A 25,287-nucleotide genomic window follows, 5' to 3' on the forward strand; every position below is an offset into this window, starting at 1 on the left:
TGTACCGGGGTCAGCTCAAGGGGCAGTGTAAGTGCAGCCGGCCAGATCGAAACCATCTTCTACCCGTGAAGAGGCGGCATCAGATACCTTCCTTTCAATTCTACTTTGCAAGTCCCTGGAATAAGACATCTTGTGTCTCTCACAAAACAGATGGGCAAGCTAGCTGGGTCCTAACCTTGATTCTGTGATTTGGCAACCACAGCAAAAGGCCTTCCTAGCTGGTCCCACCCAGGCCTCTTCCTCTTTATTCCAGCGCCTCCCCACGGCCCCCTGGCTGCTCTCAGCACAACCCCTGGATGGGCATCAAGAAATGCTCACTCCCACCACCCAGTCCAATGAGTCTTCACCAATTTACGAACTGCCCCATCACCACTGGAGCCGACCCACTACAGACCTGGTCCTGCTGTGTTCAGGTAACAACCCAGCCTGCCTGAAGGATGGGGTCTCCGCCCGCACCGAGGAAAGCCCAGGCCCTGCACTCCTCTGGACACCTGGTCTCCCCCAGGTGGGTCTTGAGGCAACCTGGGTTTAGGAGGGGCTGGCTGGCCTAGGACCCGTGTATGCCAACAATTCATGGCTGTTCACCTAAGGCCATGATTTATGGTGAAAAATGCATGGGTCCCTCACAGTGTGGTTTCTGATGGGACTCGGGAACCTTTGTAATAAATCATGACACGGACTTGAAGTATCCATTTTTTTCCTTGAACATGTCGTCCCCCAACTCCTGAAACAGCTGGTCCTCAAAGTAAATGTTCCCCAGAAAACTTAACACTATTCATTTAAACCACAAAAGAAAGGATTTGCTAGGCAAACTTCAGTCCTGCCCTATCCAGAGTTCCTAAAGTAATGAGACTTTAACACATGACATTAGGCCGTAGCTGAGCACACTTCCCCTCCCACCCTTGGGAAGGCCCAGAGCCGTGGAGGGGTCCCGCCGTCCCGGCTCTGTGCTGGAGCAGGGCAGGCATGTGCCTCGGGCCCCAGCGCACCGTCTGCGGGCGAGTGGACACGTGGAAAGCCTCAGAGGCTCTGACAAAATGCGAACCAATACATGCAGGCCGGTATTCTCAGCACAGTCCCCAGCACGGCCAGTGGGGCAAGCGGGAGAGAGTCTGGAGGCAGGGTCCCCACTCACGTTCAGTGCTTGGGTGAACATGACCTTGGTGCACACCAGGGGCGCAGTGGTCACCATCACCATGGCCAGGAGCCGGGGGAGCGGGATGAACTCTCTGGTCTGAAACGCCCGGGAGATTTCTGGCTGGGCGGCGTAGATCTAGGGAAGGGAGAACGGAGAATGAGCTGGTGGCGGAGGTTAGCTTGCAAGCCTGAGTCTGTCTAATTGTAGGTACCCAACAGTAAAGCCGCTGCAGTGAAACAACTACAGTAATGAAGGTCCAAGGCTCGCCACAAGGAACAAGGTCTGGAATATTAACCCCAAAATCCACTTGTTAGAGACAAGTCGGGTCATGAGACTGTTACTGGCGACAGCGATCTTCAAAGCAGAGCCTGGTCTGTGGTCTGGGGAGCCTCTTAAAACCTCTGATGGCAAACAAGTCACTGCTAGAACTCACAACCGGATTATCGACTCACCAGTTACTGCACTCGGCAGGCACCTAACCAAGTATGTCATCTTTTCAACACTTCATGACAACCCTTTGGGGTAGGGCTATTTTGTATCAAGATAAAACATGTTTACAGATGACACAAGTGGACCTCGATGAGGCTAAGTAATTTCTCTAGGGCCATGAGGCTAGAAGGCAGAGAAGCAAGGACTCCCATCCTGCCCTGCGACGGCAGTGCGCCTGTCCCTGCCCCTCCGGAGAGCAGCGGCAGGGCAGCTCCCAACAGGGGTGGTGGCCACAGGGATACCGTCACCGAAGTGGGGGGCAGAGTGCCTCCTTCTTGTCCCAAATACACACTGGGAGGGAATTCCCTGGTGGTCCAATGGTTAGGGCTCAGTGCTTTCACTGCCAAGGGTGCAGGCTCGATCCCTGGTAGGGAACTAAGATCCCTCAAGCCATGTGGCGTGGCCATAAAAAGAAAAAAAAAAAGCAAACACCCAAATACACGCTGGGACCACCGCGCACACAGGCATTCAAGGAAAATGAGGGAATATGTGAATAAAAGTTTGTTTTACAGGTAACCCCGTGCCCAGGTCAAAGCACAAGACAATAATCCCAGGTGTGTCACCATTAGGCAGTCCATAAATCAGAGAGACAGAGAGAGACAGAGAGAGACAGAGAGAGACAGAGAGAGAGAGAGAGAGAGATACAGAGAGATAGAGAGACAGAGAGAGAGAACCAGAGAGAGGTGAAGCGAGCCGGGCAGTACTGCGTAAGCATCTGTAGCAGGCACTTCCTTTGGTGGATGAGGGGAGGTTGACACCCATGATCAGATGGAAATTAATTCATATCCACTTGGACAGACCACCAATCACAGCTTATTTCAAGTTGTTCTATGTACTTGAAACGGCAATCTTTAAAAACTATTGTACGGTTCAGACATTTCACTGATTCCGGCCCAGCTGTGCCAAAACTCATCAAGATCTCACTCTGAGCAAACTCTGGTTGAAGAAGATTCAACTGGCTCATCGGATTCAAAAGCATAAACCTCAAAACTCAGCTCAGTGAAAAGTCAAATGTCTTTAGAGGATAAAGACACCAAATTAACATCGTCTAAAGTACGCCGTGAAGAGCGGCTGAAAGAAGCCCCTCAGCCTGCAGAGTTCATCAGAGCGTCACTCACCCCCTCACCACTACCAACTCCTCACGCCCACCCGCCCACGGCCCCAGCTAGCTGACTTCGAAATGACCCTGGCCTTCACCTTGTTGAGCAGTTTGATGTTATTGGACCAAGTGGACTGCACCCTTGGGAGAAAGGAAAACGTCACTTCCTTGAAGTACTTGTTCAGTAAGTCCGGGCACACTTTCAGGATGTTCACCACAAGTTCAGCGACCAGCTCGTCGTCTGCTGCAGTTTTCAAACCCAGCAGGAAGTGCAGGAGAGTCAGGTTTCCTCCCCTGCCAGGGAGAGAGAGGAGAGAGAGGGGTGAGCAGGGCGCCTTCACAAAGCACTCAGAGCTCAGGACGACGGGGGTAGCTCCGCTCGGTCAACACGGCTGTGACACAGGGATGGGCAATTCATTTCTGGTGAATTTCCCTCCCGGCAGAAAGTGAGATGTTTTCATGGTCTGTAGGGCTCCCGCTCTCCACCAGAGGGCCTGAACTTCACTCCTCCACTTCTGAGTGGCTGAAAAAGTCTCTACCTTGTTCTGTTCCCCACCTCTCCTTCCCTCCCTTGTGTTCCAGCTGACTTTTAAAGAAGAGGAAATTTTAAAATTTTCTTTTGTGATCTTACTGACCACTTCCCTCCAACCACACACAGAAAAGCACGTATGTAAAGATGTATGTGTGCGTTAACTATAAAAACACAGAGAATGCATTTTTCTTTTAAAAGGATTACGGTTGGGCTTCCCTGGTGGCGCAGTGGTTGAGAGTCCGCCTGCCAACGCAGGGGACATGGGTTCGTGCCCCGGTCCGGGAAGATCCCACGTGCCGCGGAACGGCTGGGCCCGTGAGCCATGGCCGCTGAGCCTGCACGTCCGGAGCCTGTGCTCCACAACGGGAGAGGCCACAACGGTGAGAGGCCCGTGTACCACCAAAAAAAAAAAAAAAAAAGGATTACAGTTTTTTCCCCAGGAAGTGCTCACAGATTGCCACAGTCCAGAGCGCCACAGAATTATTTCTAAAACTCAACCAGATGGCACAGAGTTCTTCTACGGGTTTCTGCTTCCTCTGTTTCTAGCTAGTTTCAAACTCCTACGCTTTCACTTCACAGCCGAAAGAAGTTAATATAGGAGGAATAATCTACTGTATGAAAAGAGTCAAAATTTGTCCCAAAGTGGGCAGTTTTCAAAAATATAAGAAGATGATACAAACAGGAAAACCTAGACATTAAAACTTGGAGAAAGGGAGCACCTGGCCTAGGATCTACATGGCCAAGTAGGTTTTACCCCCAGATACTTTTTAAGAAAAGATGTCTTTTCATATCTGCTTGTCCCTGGGAGGTCATAATATCCAGAAAAAAATCAAAATTTGCCTCGTTGGCGTGTCATGTTGATGGCTTCTGGGATCACCACTGTTTTGCAGCCCCTTATAAACTGACCAAAACTAAGATGCAATATGACACTTTACAGACAATAAAAATTTTTCAAAAATTGAATTAGAATGAGTATAATTTTGATCAGAAAGCTATCCTTTAAAAAGCTTAGAATTCTTAATAGGAAAATATCATGAGCAAACATAGTTTGTGCTTTCAAATGCATGGAATGTTAAATTTGCAAAGAGTGGGACTTGCCTGGGGGTCCAGTGGTAAAGAATCCACCTTACAGTGCAGTGGACATGGGTTCGATTCCTGGTCAGGGAACTTAGATCCCACATGCCATGGGGCAACTAAGCCCACGTGCCACAACTACTGAGCTCACATGCCTCAACTAGAGAGCTCACATGCCGCAAACTACAGAGCCCACGTGCCCTGGAGCCTGCGCCACAACTAGAGAAGAGAAAACCCGGATGCCGCAACTAGAGAAAAGCCCACGTGCCACAATGAAAGATCCTGCGTGCTGCAACTAAGACCTGACGCAGCCAAAAATAAATTAAAAAAAAAAAAAAAGGTTTACCTAGAAACTCAAAAAAAAAATTTGCAGAGAGTGCCAAAAACACTAGACACACACACAATTTTAATCAACGATGTAATAAAATGAATAGCATTTAATTTAGAGTTTGCAACACGTGCCAGATACTGCTCGAGGCAGTTACCACACACTGCCTCTCTCTGGGGTGGGCACTAATTGTATTTCCTTTTTATAGACGAGGCAACATTGGCAGAGAGAAATAGTAACCCGCTGAGGTCTCAGAGGCACTCCAGAAACTGTTCTCTGAACCTCCACAGTAAGTCTCAGCAAGCTCTGGCCCACCACCTGCCGTTGTCAATAAAGCTTTATTAGAACACAGTTACACCCATTTGTTTATTTATAGCATGGCTGCTTGGGTACCACAATGGCACGGTTGAGTGAGCACAGTAGGGACTGTATGGCCCACTAACCCTAAAATACTTACTGTCTGGACCTTCAGAGAAAAAGTTTGCCAACCCTTGCCTACACTATAATGCCTCACTTTCAATGCCTACTATGTGCCAGGCAGGCACACAGGGATTCAAAACAGACTAGGCGTAGGCTCTGGGGATTCAAAACAGACTAGTCTCTGTTCTCACGAATTCTTGCCTATTGGGTAGTGAACAAGCAAATAAATAAATATGCAAGATGGTGATAAGTCACCATCAGAAGCAAGGGCCAGGCGAAAGGACAGTGACAGTGGAAGGACTATCTCAGAAGAGGGCTGCCAGGGAAGGCCTCTCTGACGTGGCGACATCTGCACGGAGACCTGCAGGAAACGAGGGAGCTTTACGACCACTGGGAAAGGAGGCATTTCAGTTTTCTCAAAGCTTTCCATTAACACCCCACAAACAAAACTCCCTTCCTCTCTCCTAAGCACAAACATTTGTCTTTTGCCCATGGCTGAAAAATTTTACATAAACCATAGCTTATTTAAACACACCCACAACCGCTAGTTGACTCAGTATGCTCATTAAATGATCATCTATTTTATGGGTCTCCTTAATAGGGAAAACAAGCCTTTTTAGCATGGTGTTATATCATATTAAGACTCAAAAAGTCTGCTCTTACATTTCAGCAAGAAAACAAGCTTTCTCTCACTGATGAGAGAAAAGCTACAATATCACCAAAACAAAATTAGAAGAAAAAGGAATGACATGGCAAGTTAATTCATAATAATCACAGAATGAAAACAAGTTCAAAGCCACAAGCAGGGAAAAGAATTCCCACCGAATGAATCCCATTATGAGGGATGAGTCATTTTCTGACCGGTTGAAACCGAATCAAACCATCTCTATCCTTATAATAAAATGTCAAGGGGGTAAAACTAAGGGTCATTCACAATGACCAGAAAATATGTCCAATGTTTTTAATTGTCAAATGGGAAAAAAGCAGGTTAATGAACAATATATCTAACAGTAGGCCGTTCTGGTTTAAATATTAATAACGTGGATATGTATTATAGGTCTATGACTCTAAAGAGAAAGTCCAAAAGAACATAATCTAAATCATTAGCTGTGGACTTTGTTTCCTTACTGATGAAATGTTATCAGAATAGTGAAATATGAAATAAAACGTAAAAACAAAACTGTGAAATCCCAACTCATCAGCAGCTGCCCCCGAGGAGACAAGGGCTGTGTAGCTGTCACGAGTGTGGGCTGGGAACCAGATCACCTAGGTTCCAGTCTGAGCTCCGCCACTTTCAGGGTGAGTGACCTGCCCTCTGTGGGCCCATTTTCCTCATCTGCAAAACTGGGGTAACAATGGTACCCACCTAGGACTGTGGTGAGGCATGAGAGGGCACCCCATCTCTGGGAAGGATGATGTAACAGAATTATTCTCAGATCCAGCTGGCACATAGCTGCCGAGTGAACACACACAGAACCTTCCTGGGTGAGATACCTCACACTGTGTGTCTGAGTCAACTGCTACCCTGAGACTCTGCCCCGAGGGCACACAACGAACGGGAGCCCTCTGGGTCCTATTCTGAGTTCATCCCTAAAATGAGTCAGATAACGCCTAAAATGCTAGTTCTAACCCACTACAGTTCCGTTACTTAACAGATTTCCACTGTAAGTCACGTACGTGATGACCTCTGAGAACTCACACTCAGGATTCACACGGGCGTTACACTTTACCTGCCGAAGGTACCAAGAGACGCGTCATAAAAATTAATTCCATGCTTGAGCGAACAGCAGAGATCCATCAGGAAGTTATGAACGAGCTGCCTCACCATGGTTTTCCCTGCGTCTTCAGCAGAAGTCTACGAGGGTTTCAAAGAAATTCAGTGACAATCCCAAGTTCGTAAGTCTTACGAACAACTACAGGGTAAAAACTGGACCATATCACATGCCTAATGGCAACTTAGAAAACATTTTAAATTGAACACCTGGTGTAATTCAAAAACAAAAAACCCCACAAAAAAACAGAAACACCAATCAAAATTTAAAAATACTCTTATAGGTGGAATCTAAACAAAATAAATAAATAAAACAATAACAATTTTTTTAAAAAGCTCACAGATAGAGAGCCAATCAGTGGCTGCCAGAAGTGGGGGTCAAGGGGCTGGGAAAAAACGGGTCCACTGGGGTTTTCTGTTTGTTTATTTTTTACTTTAAATAAATTGAAGTTAAAATGTTCTTTTTAAAGTTGAACCAACAGGGAGTTGCTGGAACAACAAGAAACTACAGATAACTTGAGATTTTATGTCATTTGCTATTGTTTCCGAGCACTTCACAATAATTCTTATAGCAGCCCCGTGAGTCTGGCAGGGCAAACATGATGACACCCATCTCACGAATGAGCAAACTGTGGATGAGACAGCTGAAGTCATCACTGAGTTAGGAAGTACACGGCACGTCAGTATTAGCATCCCCAGCACTAAAGATTCTCTGTTTACAGTATATGCTTTAAATAGAACATTTTTTCTAAGCTTTTTCTTGCTTCTGCATTGTGATACTGTGACAGAAGAAATAAATATTTGGTCATTGTCTCCAGTTCCTGGCACAGAGCTCCTAAATCTCTCAGAATCTCCTAGGTGATAGGGGCATCTTTCATCCTAATGAGGCAACTCGTAATGGGCCCCAGGAGAGCTTCAGGATGGGGTCTGGATGCCAGAGTGTGACCCGTAATGAGAACATCACTTAATTCCCTGATTCTGAATGTCCTCACCTATAAAATAGAACCATTAAAACAAACAAAAACAAACTCGGGACTTCCCTGGCGCTCCAGTGGTTAGGACTCGGCGCTTTCACTGCCTTGGGCCCGGCTTCCATCCCTTGTCGGGGAACTAAGATCCCACAAGCCACGTGGCATGGCCAAAAAAAAAAAAAAAAAAAAAATACTCTTAAGAGGGGCAAGTTTAAACCTGTATTTTCAAACAAGCTTATGAATGACTTAATTTCTCTTGCTCTTTTGAATAAAATTCCGCATTTGGGAGTGTTTTTATTAAGCCCCTGAGGCTTCCTGGTTATAGAACAGACAAAACATGTCCAAAACAAGAGGACATAGGCAAGTCGTGGAGATAAAAGGAAGCAAAACAGTGGGCTCTTGAGAGGTGAAGTATCATAGAGTTAACAGGAAGTCTGAGCCTTCATGACCCTGGCCAAGTCCATGTTCAGAAACACTCTGAGGAAAATCCAAATGAGGAGAATTAAAAAGTACACTGGCTTTGGGTCCATGTGAGAGTAAGTGTTCTAATTTAGCACTTGTTACAAAGTAAACTCTACATGTCAGTAGGTGAGGAAATTGAGGCTCCCTAGGTACTTAGGATCCTGAAGTAGAAGCAACAGGCCTTGAAACTCCAACTGCTGGAAAAGTGTGAAAAGAATGGATGGGAGAGGAGAGGGAAGTGAGGCGGGAGAGGTAGCAAGGATCAACCCTGTAAGTCTACTGTGCAAGGTGCAGGGAAAATTCAGATGCCACACAGCTAAAGGGAATGACGGTTTCCACATTAAAAAAAAAAGTTTAATATCATGCTACCTCAGAGATTAGAAAAAAATCTTATAGTAAAAAAAAAATTTTTTTCTTAAATCATATTGCAACTAAGTTGGGAATTAACATAACCACAAGCCAAAAGAAACACGAAATGGGGGACTTTCTTGAAGGCAGGTGTATGTGTAGATTCTTCAGTCTCCCGGCTCTGGGTATCACACACTAACAGTGAGGCCAAGCGAAAGCCAAAAACGACTGTACCTCAACATTCTCCAGGCTCACGTCGACAATCCCCTTCCAGCTGTACAGAGACGCTATGTGGTTCAGCACTTGCCCGGTGAAGAAACGCACCTTCTGGGTTTTTGTGATATTTTTGTTGTGAACTACCTAAAAACAAAAAAACAAATGAATTTCAAGGAAGCTGATTTTTAAAATCGTGTTTATTGGATTTCGTCATTATAAAAATAATGTAGGCCTGCGGCACAATATTTAGCCAGAAAAAGAAAAAACGTAAAGAGAAAACATTCACCAATATTGCCACCACCCTAGGATACTCACAGCTCACATTCTGGTATATTTCCTTTCAGCCTCCCTGTCCCCATCAACCACACAAAACATACATGTGTATGGATTAGGTTCTTGTTGGGGGTGGGGGTTTTTTTTTGGCTTCTTTGAGAATATATTTAATTACAGTTTTGTGCCTGCTTTTACTTAATGCAGCATGAGCTGTCTCCACAACATTAAAAATTCCTTTAGAACATCATTTTGGAGGGCTGAACGTCATTCTATCCTATGAGCGACTATAACTTATTTAACCGTTTCCCAGGTGTGTATAATTAGGTGGCTTCCAAACTCTGGCCATGACTAGCAGCATCCCTGTACAAAGCCTGCCCTACAACCCTGACTCTGGACTTGGAATCGTGGCATCAGTTCTCAGCTCCACAAACCTACCCCCCCAGCTCATATCTCTGAGGGTTTATGTATTTCAAATACGTTCCCTGGGTGATTCTGTGGCAATCCCAACCCTCACTCCTGGTGTACAAACGTTTTTAAAACCTCTGACACATACTGCTGGACCTGCTGTCTTCCAGAGGGGCTGCAACACTTCCTCCAGGAAAGTACCTGACTCAGAGCATCTTTGCTGGCACTGAATATCACTGTTTTGAAAAGTCAATGCCAATTTGGTAGGTGAAAAGACCTGTACCTCATTACTTGCACTGCTCTGAATCAGGGTTTCTCAACCTGAGCACTACTGACATTTTGGGCCAAATAACTGTTGTGAGGGGCTGTCTTGTGCACTGTAGGATGTTGAGCAGCATCCCTGGTCTCTACTCACCAGATGTCAGTTGCATTTCTCCAGTTATGGCAACCAAAAATTGCCAGATGGCCCGTGGAGGGCAGACCTGCGCCCCGCTGAGAAGCACTAAATACGGTGCTAATTAGCCATTTTTACGTGGGCTGCCAGTTCACAGCCTTTTGACAACTATTTATGTTGGGAGGATCGTTGAGTTTTTCTAACTGATCATTTAAGGGGCTTCTGTATCAAAGACAGTTATCCTTTCAGCAAGTTTAAAAATTTCTGTAAGATGCGTGTAAAAGGCAGAACATGCAAGATGACACAAAATAACATTTTGCCAGGTGAGAAAATGAAGAAGAGTTGTATTTACAGCTCAGTTACCCCAGTGGCTTCCTGTGAAATAGCGGGGAGCAGGGAGCAGCTTTTCTCCTGTTGCGATGAAACAGCAGCCTCACCTGAACTGAAGTGGTGGCTTCAGTGCCTGTAACCTTCAGGACTGGCTCATCACCACCAAGCTTCTGCTTAAGAAACGGTTTCCCATTCAACCTATACAACAACCCATATAACCTACAATGTTATAGCTCTAAAGTTCTGTAAAACTCTGGAGCAAACAAATGATAGGAACATTGATCACCAAAAACGTACCTTTGTTTTCAGCGTGGATAACAAAATATTGATGGTAGAGATCCTATCTTCCTTCATGCCTGAGCTGAAAATGCAAGGAATAAATTCTGAAAGTAAAAGTTTCAAAGCATTAGATTCAACAATACTTTGAATGAGAACCGATGAGAGAACACTACTTCTTCAAATGTTTGTTTGCTGTACCATTCTTAAAATGGTACAGCAAACAATGCCATTTATTTGCCTTTTCTTTTTGTTTTTTAAGTTTTGTCTTTTTTAATTATACAAGTTCACAATAGGAAAAACTGTTTTTGTGACATACGAAATAAATATCTAAAGGCAAAACAATGACTGAACCATTAAAGTTCAATAGTTCCTTTAGTTCTGGTTTACTTTCCTTTTCTCATTAACTTCGGTAAAGTTAATTTAATACTGACGGTTTGAAAGAGAATGTATGGTACGATTACAGTTTTCCAAAGTTTCTTCGCTTAGGCTTGCTCAGAGATGTATTTAAAGTGATGGTCGTGTGGGATAGGGAGGGTGGGAGGAAGGGAGACGCAAGAGGGAAGGGATATGGGAACAGATGTATGTGTATAAGTGATTCACTTTGTTATAAAGCAGAAACTTATACACCACTGTGAAGCAATTATACTCCAATAATGTTGTAAAAATATATAATAATAAAAAAATAAAAATAAAGTGATGGCTGTCACTTTATTGACTCGTGGTAGAACTTGGACTGACTTATTTATTTGCTTTCTCTTCATACTTTTGGGATCACCAAGGACTCAGCCTCCACGGCTTGAAGCTGTATCATTACTAACATACAGGTGAAAAGCAGCAAAGCAATTACAATTTCTCTTCCTCCATACATGCTTAATGGGCACACGTAATTTCTACAAAAGCAAATTCATTATTCTTTAAAAAAAAAATCAGAAAATACCAGACAGAAATTTAAAATCAACCATAACTCTACGACCCAAAAGTTAACACTGTTTATGTCTGGGTTACCAGTTAACTGTTAACCTTCTGATATATCCATATTCTGTTAAATTTAACTTTTAGTAAAATGGGATCATACTTTACCAGTTTTATAACTGAGTTTACACCCAATCCTATATCCTTATAAAATCTGACATCTATATATATATTTCTACATCATTGTTAATAGCTGCATTCCTCCTTATGACCAGTCCTCAATTTGCTCAATCCCTTGCTGGTGGGTAGTTAGGAGGAGTCCAATTTTCAGCTAATATGAAAAAATGTCCCCTAACAAAACCTCTGCTCCACATCCTTAATTATTTCCTTAGTATAAATGACTAGATGCGGAATGGCTGGACCAGCCCAACTGCCCTGCAGAAACTTTAACAGAAGTGCATCCCTGCCCCTTTAGCAGCATGGATGTATAACCCCAAATCAGTGTCCTTTATTTAATAAATGGCCAGACGCTGAGAAGACCCAGAAGGATTCTGAAGAAACGCCCAGCCCTGGTTGCGGAGGGCATCCCACACGGGCCCGGCAACGAGCAGGACGTGTCCACTGCACCATGCAAAGGAAGCATCGCCTCCAAGGGGCTGCTATACAGACCAGGCTGACAACACACAGGGAGCAGTACCCGCACCTGCTCGTACATGGTCTCTGCAGCTCGTTCTGGAGGGGGCTCTGGGTTCCCACGCTGGGGGGAGGTGGGAGAAAGGCTGGCGGCCCCATGCTGTCCCTCCCCCGACAAGTCCCTGGGCCCCAGCTGGGACACCAGCTTCTCACCCCAGACAGGGCTTGATCCCGGGGGATCTTACTGGACAACTGCCCTCTCCGCGCTGCCATTCACAGTCTTGATAAAACACAAGTAGCCCCAATAGATTAAACTACGCCAAGCCTTGCTCTAGAGACACTGGCATCAGAAGGTGGTACTGGTGGAATTCTCTGAAGCTCTACTACTAATATTCGGGTAACACTGGGCATTTTTTAAATACAATTACTAAGAAAAGCAGGGTAGCCACGGCTACGAATCCATGTACTTTCTGGAACCACAAAGCCTCCTTTGTCTGCAGGAGTCTCTGAAGTGTGCACTTCTCCTTTGTTAGGCCCGCTCAGCATCCAGCTAGCGAAACAGGGCTATCTCTGTCCGCACTGACCAGCGATATCAAAACCGCACTGACCAAAGTCTTGCGCCACACACACGCTCTACCCCAGTGTACAGGGCAGCTGCAAAGGCTGCAGACTTTTATTAACCTGCAAAACGCCCTGTGGTAGGTTTTTCAAAACAATCACGAGCAGGCTGTGCCCCGAGACAAAGAGACACACCTACCTTTCAACTCCAGCACTTGTACGATCGTGCTGTCATCGCCTGTGATCAAGAAGGAAAGGGCGAACTGAATGTAGGCCAGCCGGACGTCATGCACTCCCTGGGGGCAAAGGAGACCCGCGTGTCACGTGTGTATCCACACACCCCCCCGGGGAAGCAGGGACACGCAGCAGGCACGCCACCCCCACCCCGTCCCAGTATCACAGGGGCCTGCCAGGCTTGTGCCCTTAGCGGGTCTAAGTCTAAAACCACCGGTCATCTCTTTATGTAAACGAAGGGTTTTCTTCTTTGCCCTTTCCCCTCAATCTTCTACTCTGTTTCTCCCTCTCTTTCAAGATCTCTCTAAATACAAAAGTCTAGGTCTCCCCTTCCCCGACCGTAATATATACACATTTTTAGTTCATGGACCACTTCGGTATACAGCAGAAGACTCTCAGCCTGTCCAGATATGACCTACTCTTGTGTAATGAAATAATACATCTATGTTTTTGAAAACCCAGAGATAATGGAAAGGCTAGTGCTGACTCTGATGAGACATCAATGAGGTGACGTCTGGCTTTTACATTATAAATTTACATCAGACACCAAAGTACAGATGCTGTCTGATTACAAACCCACCATGGCCTTCCCAGGACTGCAATCTGTACCGTCCCGCAGGCATCAGCCATTACCCGGGAGAGCATCCTCAGTGAGGGCCCAAAGGCCATGACCAACAGCCAACACCTCAGGGGAAACCACTAGGGCCACCTGATCAGTTTTCCCTCCCAGTAACTTTAAGACAAACCCGTGTCTCATGTTCCTTTTTTACACCCAAAGAACCCACAGCATAGGATCATGCAGGTCTCATCAGTTGGACCAGAACTAGCACATATGCTCAGATCCTCCACTGCTTACACTGAAAACTTTTCCCTATTTCAGTTACTCCAAAGGTACTTTAATTTGATGACAAGAAGTAAGTGAACATCATGGAGAATCATTGCCCTGAAAAATCATTGCCTGAAAAAATTAAGGAGTCTCCGCCTTCCAAGAGTCCCATTCCACTTAGAAGTGGCAGCAGAGGTGGGGGCAGTAGTGATGATGGTGATGATGATGGTGATGATGGTGGTGATGATGGTGGTGATGATGTCAATAACATTCACCGAGCGCTTACTATGTGCCAGACACTATGTCAGACGCTACATATCTCTTATCTCATTTACTCCTTATAACGATCTGAGGTACAGATGCCCACAATACCCATTTTACAGATGGGGAAACTGAGGTTTTAAAAACCTCGCTTAAGGTTACATAACTACTACGTGAGTAAGTACTGGAACTGGAATGATACGAAATATCCATACAAACACACTGCTTCATGCCCAACATCACATCTGCCTACAGAGAAGTTCCTTCTTCTCGGGGGTCCCATGGCATCTTCGTTCCACTTTTTCTCAGGGTGCAAGGACCGCAGTTGGCACCATTTAGGCCTCCATGTATTTAATGAATTCTGTCTTGTTTTATTGGGTATGTTTCTTCTGGAGAAAAGAACGAGCACCCGAGCCCTGGTCCGTAACATCTGGGTGGAGGCCTTGCTTGTTCCTTGTACTGATGGGAGTTTATCTCCATCCACAGCACAGAACACACGTCAGCAAGACCTCACAAGATCAATGCTGCTTTATTCCAAATACACTAAGAGCCCCAAACTACCCTCTTGCTCTGGGGACCAACCTGTGGGCCTCTTCACAATATGGGTTTGGGTACGATGATGGCTAAAGTCTTGAAAGTGAGCTGCACTCCTCAGACTGTCAGCGACGCTCCAGTGCTTCATTCACCAACTCGATGTTAATAAAACACCAATTACACTCAAGATGCCATAAACTCAGGCTGAGAGGATGCAAAGGTGACTCAGATACTGCCCCTGTCCTCAGGAAGCTTAAAGTAACAACCGCTCCCAAGCCATCCAGACGTCTCACCGTTCAAACAAACGTGTCACCTAATTCAAGCACAGTTAACTTGTTATCCTGGTCTACGTACACCTTACATTTCAAAAGAATTCTGCCAAAATGCTAAAACTTGCCTTATAAAATTAAATTAGGTTTTATCCTTTCCCAGAGAGTAGGAAAGGTTCCACAAGTTTTAGGGTTTTTTTCCTCCACTGAAGTATTGGGAGTCAGGGCCCTGGAATGTTGGCCCCAACCTGTCCTTGCAGGTCTTTCTATCCTGCGCAAACACAGCAGAGTTGGACCAGATCCTCTCAGGGGTGCCTCCAGCAATGGATTCTGAACTGAAACAGAGGTTAGCTCTCATCTGCTGGCATCCATCTTGTATATCCCAGAGCACCCCAAATTTCAGATTCCTGACATTGTGGAGAACAAAACCCCCGAGACATAGCCCCTGCCCCTCTCCAGCAGCCACCACCAGGCCTCTCCACCTGACCACAGCCCCTCACTGCCCCGGAGCCCCACCTTCCACCTCCAGCGAACTCCATGAGAGGCAAGAAGGCCACACGCCTACTCTTCATTCCCGCCCTGTGAATTCACAGGGTTATTATCCCAGGAGGAAAACATCCTGAACTCTACGGCTTGTTCTGCAAAACACTGTCTAAAATAGACCAACACATATTTGGTAAAACTGTTCTTTGGCACAGGATTTTTAACAGTGCTTTCTTTGGATGAAAAAATATTCATAATCCTCTTTCTTCATGAAGCTTTAATAAGTCCCTCTGAAATGTTAAAAACACTCAAAAAAATTTATCTCCCAGCTTCTTCAATAACTAAATGGCATTAAAAAAAAAAAAAAAAAAAGGTGGGGGAGAGGCAGAAAACTCAAAGCAATGAAGAGATTTAAGAAAGGTATCAACCAACACAACGTGCAGCTCGTTTGGACCCTGATTTGAACCACGAAGTGTAAAGACGTTTCTGAGACAGTCGGGGAAAAGCTGAGGCCACCCTGGGCATTAGATGATGTTGAGAAATTATTAATGGTGTACAATGATGGCACCATGGTTTTGTTTTCTAAAATGTTCTTTCTGTTAGAGATACACACTGAAATACTGATGGTGAAATATATGTGGGATGTGCTGTAAGACTACCCCAAAACAACCCAAAAGGTGGGAGGGGTAACAGGGTCCGAAGCTGGACGACAGGTACGTGGGAATTCATTGTGCCGTTCTCTATTTTTGAATGGCCCTGATGTTTCTCATACTAGAAAAAATTTTTAATGTCTAGAAACCATTTCCTACAATATACAGAGTATTTAAGATACTTGATACAGATGATTAAAGAAAGTAAAAACACTTTCATTTCAACAACTCCCGTTTTACAGATCAAGAGAGATGTCAAATAACGCGCGAGGCCCTGAGATGAAGCAGCACACGGGCTGTCCTGCAGCTGGATCCGGGCCTGGAAGCCCAGCTTGGGTTTTCCCACACTGGGTCCTGGCGACTGGCCTGTCCACTGACATGTACTTTACTTAGATGGCTAGGCTGGCTGAGGTCAAGACACGGGGTGGGAAAGGGAAGGGATTCTGACAGGTAATTACTGCCAGGCTGATTGCCAGGGAAGACCGAAGAGCCATGACATCTGCCCTGGCATGCAAACAGGACACACATTCCTTTTATTAGACACGCACTTAGACGCCAGGAGCCAGCACTCATTAAATGGAACTTCTGACACATTAAGCGTAGTATCCATGAAACAGTAAGACCTGGAATTTTCTCCTCAGAGAAAACCTTACTCATAACCAAGGAAAACCCTCAACACTGCTGTTCCCACGATTAACCTTCAGTCTACTACCTGGCAACGTAGAAACTCTCAACTCCCGGGAAGCGCTGGAGAACGAGGTGACGCCTGGCTGCAGAAGTCACTTATTCTAACGTGGCTCCTCCACCCGGGCAGACAGGGGTGGGCCTCTGTGGCCTGGTCCCGGTGCTCAGGAAGGGGGCGTGGGGCACAGAGCCCGGGCGGCTGTGGCACTGCCACCGGGGCACCAGCAGGGACAGTGGACGCACAAACGGGAACAGGTGCTTCGGCAGCCCGCAGCCGGCACACGTGTCGGGAGGGCGCCCTTGCTCCAGCCTATGAGGCCTGAAACTCATACTTTTTCCTCAAGAACCTTTCCGAACCCAAGTGAAACTTCTGGAGCCACCAGGAAACTTTTTTTTTTTAACAGCTCTCCTGAAAACCAAGCATTTACACTTCTAATTCTCTTTGGCACAAGCCAGCCCCTACTCATTATAAGACTTATAACTGGGAGGCGCAAGAAACAGAGTAAAAAGCCATAAACGTCCTCTTTGATGAGGTCACTGGCTTGGCCTCCCAAGGCTTTTCTACAAAGTGGACGGAACCCACACGGGAGGACCAGGCCACCACCAGGGGCTCACCACGAGGCACGTGGAGACCGTCTCCGCTGCTCTGTGAAGACGCTCACAAGCTACATCACCCTCACAGGCCAGGTAGGCACTGCGATGCTGAGCCCCCAGAGAAGCTGGCCTCAGACGTCCCTGCCACTCGGGCTCTGCAGGTGACCGGACCCTCACCGCCAGCCAAGAGTGAGGCCTCTCTTCTTTATAGGCTCCAGCAGCCGCCAAGGCACACGTCTCTCCACACAGGGGCCTCCCACCCCATCTACGCGAGGACTGAGGCCAGAGAGAGGAGGACACGTGAAACACTTTGGCCCCCTCAAAGGGAAAGGACGCTCGGCACTCCTACCTTTGAATCCCTCTTGGTCACCAGCGTGTACAAGGTCTTTTTATTCAAATCGAAATGGCTGCAGACGTCCCTGGCAGCCTCGGGACCCTGGGTCACCATGGCGGCCATCAGGTTCAGGCAGGCTCGAGCCATCCTATGCAGAGACAAGAAGGAAACCAGGAGTGTCAAGACAGCAGAAACACAAAGCCACCCCCCGAGAAGCAGCTGCACACCTGGCTGTGTGGTCTGCTACCCCCAAACCAGAAAACGGAAGGAGGGAGACATGCAGACACGCTCTTTCTTTAAAAAAAAAAAACCCTCAGGAAATCTTCAAAGAAAGCTAAAAATCTGAGTTTGAGTAGGATCCAAGAACACAAAAGGCAAGGTCAGAAGAAGATGGCCGCGTCTGTGTCCAGTAAATGGTCATGAATCTGGACCCACACCACCCCTGCCTTTGCAGGGCACGAGGAACACTTCTGCACGGCGGGCATCTCCAAATGCGAGCTCCTGGCTGCCTTCCCATCCTGCAGTTACCCAAAATTCATGGTTACAGAGCACCTACTACATACTAGGCACCGTTTAGGTGCTGGGAGGATGGCGTTTTACAGGACGGTCAAGGCCTCCACCTGCAGGTACCCTGAATTCTAGGGGAGAGAGACAGCGAGTCAGGATGTGGATATGGATATTAGGTCACATGTATAGCCGTGGATGCGGCGGCCAGAGAGGGCCTCCCTGAGATGACACCTCTGCAAAGCCCTGAAGGCAGAGAGGGAGGGTGCCCGTGAGGACCTCAGGGAAGAGCTGTCGGGACAAAAGGACAGGCAGCTTGAAGGAGGTCTGAAGTGCTCCCGAGACAGGAGAGAGAGCAGCAGGGCAGGAGGAGAGGGACACCTGGTGGCAGAGGGTTCGGTGAGGGGCCGGTCAACAGGACGAGGGACAGAGCCATGGTCCTGACGGCCTCGGAAACTGCTCTGCGCTGTTTGGGAGTGGAGGAAAGGTCACGGGCACTTGTGGGGCGCTGAAGGCAGACCAAGCCCAAGGCCAGTCCTGCCACAGAAAGGCGGGCAACTTACCTGTAACCCGAAGCGTACAGGGACTCACAGATGAGCTTCATGTGGTTATTCATTAGCTTTTTCACGATGTTGGTTCCCACCACATGAAAATGGGAAAGGTCACTGGCTGTCCGCAATAATATGGCCTCGAAAACTTGAAATATTAAAAGCATCTGCAAAGACAGAACTGAGATGGTTACGAACCACCTCCTTTCTTTTCCTCTTCTACGTATGTTTTCCTCTCGTCTTAGCCACAGCCACCTGCAGGTTTAAAACCTTCAACTTGCAGGATGACGCCTACCCACATCCCAAGCCAAACACAGGGATCTGCCAGGCCCCAGGCTCTGGAATTAGCCTTGTTCCAACGGTCTAGCTAAATAGAGATAAGCTTGCTTACAATTAAACCAAATGAAATTAAAAGAGAAATTTCTGCTCTTGATTCAGCCTCGCTGCTTTGGGGATATTCAGGTCTACAGCCTTACGGCAATAATCCTGAGATTTCAACAGGTTCATAAATATCCCAAATTTTGAACCTCTTTGGAACCAGAAAACAACAGTCAGCTCAATATATGTGTGTACCTGTGACACACAGTCTTTACCTATTTCCCTTCTGTTAAAGCAAACCATGGTGAGACTAAGTGGATTTAGATTAAGAATCTATGATCTTTCCTTCTGGTATTATTCACCAATAACAAGTTACTATTTTCCACTGAAATGCTTTCAAAGGTTATAATGCAAAAATGAACGTATCCCTACAGCACAGGCACAGAGCATCATTTTCTGTAGAAAGCTGGTAATGTCTTAGAAATTTATATCACATTTCTCTTCATCAAGCTTAACACAACAGTGGCATTAACTTCTTCTTCTCTCCATCAGGCCAGGTAAGAAATAGCATACTTCACTTTCAGGGTGCTTCTCCCCACTCAGGAGCTGGAAAATCTCTGCACACTCAACAGAAATCTTTATGTACCCCTCCACGACATCATACACATCTTCTCGTGGCAGCTTCTTGGCCGCAGAAACAAACGCTTCCAAGGCTGAAATGAGAGGTAGGATCAAATGTGAACGAGGACAGTCTAGAAACAATCTCAGCCGCTACTGCAACAGAGGGAGATTTCAGCAGGAACATCCAGGTGACTGGAAGTGCCACTGACTGAGATGGGAGAACAGAGTAGCAGGGAGGAGACGGGGAGATCAAGAGTTAGGACACGATCTTTCCTCCAGCACCACTAAGTCACAGGCAACATCTTTCAAGGGCACTGGTTTAGAGCAGAACGCTTCCGGATGCAGGTATCCTCCCCGATGTCGAAACCCATCCACTCCTGAGCACCCTCTGGGCCTTTATCAATCTAACCCTGCTCTCCCCTCCTACCCACCCCTCCCCCACCACCATGAAGGGACTATAATGGATAAAGAAAATGTGGTATATCTAGACCTATATACAGAAATATACACAATGGAATATTATGCAGCCTTTAAAAAAGAAGGCAACTCTGCCTTTTGAGACAACATGCATGGACCTTGATGGCATTAAGTGAAATAAGTCAGACAGGGAAAGACGAATACTGTATGTTCTCAGTTATATGTGGAATCTAAAAAAGCCAAACTCATAGAAGCAGAGAGTAGAATGGATGTTGCCAGGGACTGGGGGATGGGTAAAATGAGGAGATGTTGGTCAAAGGGTATAAACTTATAGTTCTAAGATGCCTAAGTTCCAAGGAATCTAATGTACAGCATTGTGACTATAGTTAACAATACTGTATCATATACTTCCAAGTTATTAACAGAGTAGATCTTAAATGCTGTCACCACAAAAAAAGTGGTAATTACATGAGGGGATGGAAGTGTTGACTAACCTTATTTGGGTAATGATTTCACGCTGTACATGTGCATCATATCACCACATTGTACACCTGAAACTTACATATGCTGTATGTTAATAATATCTCAATAAAGCTGGAAAAACAAAACAAAACACAGCAGAAAAAAAAACCTTCCCTAAAAGCTGGATGAAAACAAAACCCCCTAACATTGATCAAATCCACTTCTCTGATGGTCCAGTGAGGTGATCCTATCACAGAAAGTTACGAGAACATATCAAAAGGGAGGGAGAATCCGAGACCAGATTCAAACACAAATCCAACAGAGCCTCACACAAGGGATTCCCACTTTCACCCACTGCCTTCAGCCCTGCCACACCTCCCACCTCCTTCATCTGCACCCAGCACCTGTCAACCCTGGTTTCCTTCTGCAACCAGTTCAAATGCAGTGCCCAGAAGTACAGAGCTCTGGGCAAAACCACGAACGTGTCTACGGTTACAATCCTTCAAATAATTAAACGTGCTCTTTCTTCCACCAGAAAGTTTCCTATCCCTGTCTTTTAGAGGACTTGTGCTGGAACAGTCTGTACGTGATTTTACGGATTGATATCTGCCTTTCCACCTGATTATTCATAAGCTTCACGGTGGCTGGGCCCACGTGACTCTTACTCACCATTTTATCTCTACCCTAGCAAATAACAACCCCTTGTAAATAATGAACAAATGAATGTATGAAATGTATAATTCCGTGCTACAGCAGGTATCATCTTCCTAGCACTGGCTAGCAGTTGCAGGTATCAAACGTCTAAAAACAAAATCTGTGGACGACAAACTGGAAACTGAGGAGATTCTGGCCATTAACTTAATAATTTTTCAGTTGAGAGAAACACTGTCACTGTTTCATTTTGACACAGTGCCCGTGTTTCCACATACTAGCATATTCAATTGTGTTTCGTCCCTGTAAACTAAATACTTTCTAATGGATTACCAGGAGTTGTGACGGGTGGTCACACTTTTCAAAAAGTGAAATTATAGAATCTGCTTCGTATCAGTCACTAGTCTAATCCGGGTCAACTGACAAGTCCTGTGGTGGCTTCATGTGATAGCTTATTACCTGTTATAGGGTCAGTGTGAGCGTTGGAGAATCAGAGCTACGGAAAACAGAGCTGACAGCCACGGTAGTAGGAAACCTGCTCACTGAACAGCCCCGAGATGACTCACAGACAGGAATCGACAAATAATTTGTTGTGTGAATGAGTAGTACAGTTATTCACTTTCCTAGAAGTTGCAGTAAAGAATTTTAGAGCTTGCTGAGGGATGCTGCCCAGGAAAGGGAAGCATACAGTCGCAGGGAACTGTCACAATCAAGCAAGTCGGGGCCCTGGACTCGAACGCACCCGGGTCTCGGTTTCCCGACTGCAAATCGGGAGACTGGTCTCTGCAGAAAAGGAGCGGCTGTGTCTGCACACGGAGGCCCCACCCAGACCGAAGCCGGGAGACAGCCTCGCACGCTCGCACTCTCTTCCCCGAGCCCCACACTCACCCGGCCCAGCGCCCTGCGGGTCCCTCAGCTGAGCCTTGAAGCGCACGCCCGTGAGCTCTTCGGTGCGGGCCCGCTTGGCTGCGCCCGCTGGGGGAGCCGCACCGTCCTGGCCGCCCGGGGCCTTCCTCTTGGGGCCCCCCATGGCCGAGAGGGCGGGGGCGCGCCGGGATCCACACACCCGGGGGCCTGACAACAGGACACGCGCGGAAAACCAACGCGTGTCTCGGACTAACACGTGGGCTGAAAGGGGCGGGGCTGGCGGAAGAGGAAGGACCTCCGGAGGGAGGTCGGCGGAAGGGGCGGGACCTCTGAGAAGGGCGGTCCGACGGGAAGCAGGTAGTGAAGGTGCGGGAGCCCGGCGTCTTGGGTTCCCCCTTGGTGCTAATGGTCCAGCTGGCTTGCTGGCGACTCGGGGCAAGCTGACACTCCACGACACCCCCGCTCGGCCGCGGCGGGGAGAGGCCCATCGGCGGCCTTCTCGAGCGTTCTTGGAAGGAAGAACCCCCAGGTCCTTCACTCCCGGAGGGCCCGAGCTGCTACCTGACTGGTAGCAGCACAGTCAGATCAGTTCTTGACCTGAGGGCGCTCTGATGAAGCCTTTTGAACTTGATTGACATGCAGCGGGATTCGATGCTTTGCCTATTCGAGGCCCTGCGGGTTGGCCGGGAGGGTGGATGCCCCTGGCTAAATGCCAGGCGGGCTTCTGCGGGGAGGTCCTTGGTCAGACACCCGGTCCGAAGTCGTGTGGACTCCCCTAACCCTGACCCCTAGCGTATCTCACATCTCGGACCAAGACCAGCTTGTTTGGTGGCATGTCGCCCCAGAGTGACCTCCACTTCCCCCAAACTAATGGGAGGACGGGCACCCTTCCGGCCGTGCAGGGTGGGAGGAAAGGATCAAATGAAGTAACGTCTGTGAAAACCCTTCGTGGACAGCACATCGGTCTCGACATCTAAGCCACCATCATTAAAATGGAGACAGCAAAGCCAGCTGTCCTGAGTGGAGAAAATGATGCAATGCATGAAAAACTGCTCTGACGGGAAAAAAAGTACTGTGTGTTTTTGTAAGATGTTATTAATTGGCTTGAGAGTCACATTAAATGTTCTGAAATAAAATGGAGGCATAAATAAGTAAAAACAGGCTGGTGCATTTTTTAATACAACTTCATCAATACTTGGTTATGTGTTCAAATAAATCATGAACCATTAGATGAGTAATTTGGTGATTGCAGGAATTGTCTGTCAGCTTGTCCTTTAGTTTCAGGAAGTACCCTCCTGTGTTCTGTAAGCAGATCTGTAGTGAGCATCTGAGAACGTGGTTTTTTTTTGTGGCCTGTTGGAGTTTCAGAGTCTCTTATAGAAAAAATCTATGGGCTTGACCCTGGGTCCCTCACCTGACAAGACTATTGTGCCTGTGGAAATGTCTACCTTGTAGGCAGGTCAGAGGGAGTGGCCTGAAAAGATCTGAGCTCTTGCAGCGGTACTAAGAGAAGGGGATATGCCCAAAATTCAGGCTGTAAAGGGCAATACTCTTGTTAGCAAAGACGAACTTAATTCTGACTAGTTGTCCACACGGGTTCTCTTCTGTGGTTAATTGCCAACCACCAAGTTTGTTTTCAACCAGGGTGGACCTGACCAAAGCGACAGCAGGGAGAGGTAGGAAACAGTCAAAAACGATTCAGTTTCTGCCTGTGTGGCCTTGGGCAAACAAAGACAGAGAGAGTGGGAGAACTTGGCAGTACTACCCAGCTGATAAGTGGTGGACCACTCACCCCGTGTGTCCTAACCCCAATTTAAAAACAAAGAAACAGGGGACTTCCCCGGTGGCGAAGTGGTTAAGAATCAGCCTGCCAATGCAGGGGACACAGGTTTGAGCCCGGGAAGATCCCACATGCCGTGGAGCAACTAAGCCTGTGCGCCACAACTACTGAACCCGTGCGCCTAGACTCCGTGCTCCACAACAAGAGAAGCCACCGCAGTGAGAAGCCTGTGCACCACAATGAAGAGTAGCCCCCGCTCGCTGCAACTAGAGAAAGCCCACATGCAGCAACGAAGACCCAACGCAGTCAAAAAAATAAAATAAATAAGTGTCTATATGAATGAATACAGAGACCTGGGTCTTGAGCTTGGTTAATGTCAATCCATCCTAAAAGGCAAGTTGACTAAGTATGCTGGCAAAAAGCCTCAGGATGCAGGTTTTCAAATCTACAAGCTTATGAACTCGCCCTTGGACTGTGGTGAATTAGCCAAGGGAAGAGTCCAGCCTCTAATAGCCAACCAGTTCATCTCCACTGGCCATATTTCTCATTCACATCTGTTAAGTGAGTGTGTTTATTTATTCCCATTTCAATCTTACAAGGTTAAGTTCAAGTTCTGGAAATGGATAAAAGGAGAAGCTCAATCAAAGACTGTACCAAGTTCATATTAAAGCATGTTTATCACAGACTCTCAGGATGTGAGAATGATATATTGTACACAAGCTGAGAGTTTACCCTGCATTATTTCATCTGGTTAAACGCTTGTTAATGCAATCACATTATAGAGAGGAGAGGTATGGAATTCCTTTCTCTATTCTGATACAAGTTTTAGTCTTTTTAGTGACAAATGTTTTAGTATGACACTTACCTGAGATCAAAACTCTTCCATTATCTGCTTGTTTAGCAGTGGGAAGAATGAAGCATTCTTTCAAAAACAGTCACTATGAACTCCAGTGAAAGATAGTGTCCATAGGCTAGAAGAGATAAGTAAACCTACAGCAATATTACTATGTGCATTGCATTATACAACCAGCCATAATAGATTCCAAAAAGTATTACATGGTAGACTTACCCTCAAGAGATTTACAATATCACTAGGATGACAAGTATCATTGTAATAACCTGATAAGTTCAATCACAGTAAAGAACTTAACCAAGAACCCGAGATGATATGAGGTGCTACAAGGCCATGTAATAATTATCAAATGAATTATTTGAGCAATAGATACATCACATTAGTATGATCCAGGCTAGGCGGTTGTGAGTTTCTTACCGAAATGATAGTAAAGCAGAGAAGAAAACGGAAGCATCATATTTGCCTTTTTTTTCTCCTCTGAGACAAAGTTGAAGAAAAGCAGAAAATGTTCCCCTCTTGTCCAATATGGAACTAGCCAAAGTGTGAGGCCAGTCGATAAAAATCATGACATAGATGATGCTTGTCTTCTTAAATTTCCCCAAGTCCACTCTGCTCACCTCCCCACACATGCACACGCAGCACCTTCTTTGTGCCCCCATCTTCCCAAGGCCCCAGTTGTTGCAGCTTTCCCAGAACTTATATCCCAGGACAATGCTTCCTCCAGAATTATTCATTTTTCTGCCTCCCTCCCTATGCTAAGTCCCC

General features: G+C 46.5%; 1 protein-coding gene across 2 annotated transcripts in view; it reads right to left on the reverse strand.

Moving 5' to 3' along the window:
• The window catches only part of URB1 (URB1 ribosome biogenesis homolog), a 65,962-nt gene extending 43,797 nt beyond the window's left edge, over window positions 1-22,165 (reverse strand). Inside the window, exons 1-10 of one of the 2 annotated variants that reach the window (XM_082625717.1) lie at window positions 21,911-22,165; window positions 19,445-19,584; window positions 18,569-18,720; window positions 17,517-17,649; window positions 12,832-12,928; window positions 10,548-10,633; window positions 8,867-8,992; window positions 6,811-6,935; window positions 2,825-3,020; window positions 1,136-1,273 (exon numbers count right to left, since the gene is read on the reverse strand). In XM_082625717.1, the coding sequence (XP_082481843.1) occupies window positions 1,136-1,273; window positions 2,825-3,020; window positions 6,811-6,935; window positions 8,867-8,992; window positions 10,548-10,633; window positions 12,832-12,928; window positions 17,517-17,649; window positions 18,569-18,720; window positions 19,445-19,584; window positions 21,911-22,052 (1,335 nt within the window). In that variant the 5' untranslated portion in view covers window positions 22,053-22,165. The remainder of the gene's footprint in view (window positions 1-1,135; window positions 1,274-2,824; window positions 3,021-6,810; window positions 6,936-8,866; window positions 8,993-10,547; window positions 10,634-12,831; window positions 12,929-17,516; window positions 17,650-18,568; window positions 18,721-19,444; window positions 19,585-21,910) is intronic. The other variant, XM_082625716.1, reaches the window with a different exon arrangement.
• Between the last annotated feature and the right edge of the window lie 3,122 nt (window positions 22,166-25,287).

This window comes from Mesoplodon mirus (assembly GCF_964341445.2).
Source record: "Mesoplodon mirus genome assembly, chromosome: 6".
NCBI classification, from domain to species: domain Eukaryota; kingdom Metazoa; phylum Chordata; class Mammalia; order Artiodactyla; family Ziphiidae; genus Mesoplodon; species Mesoplodon mirus.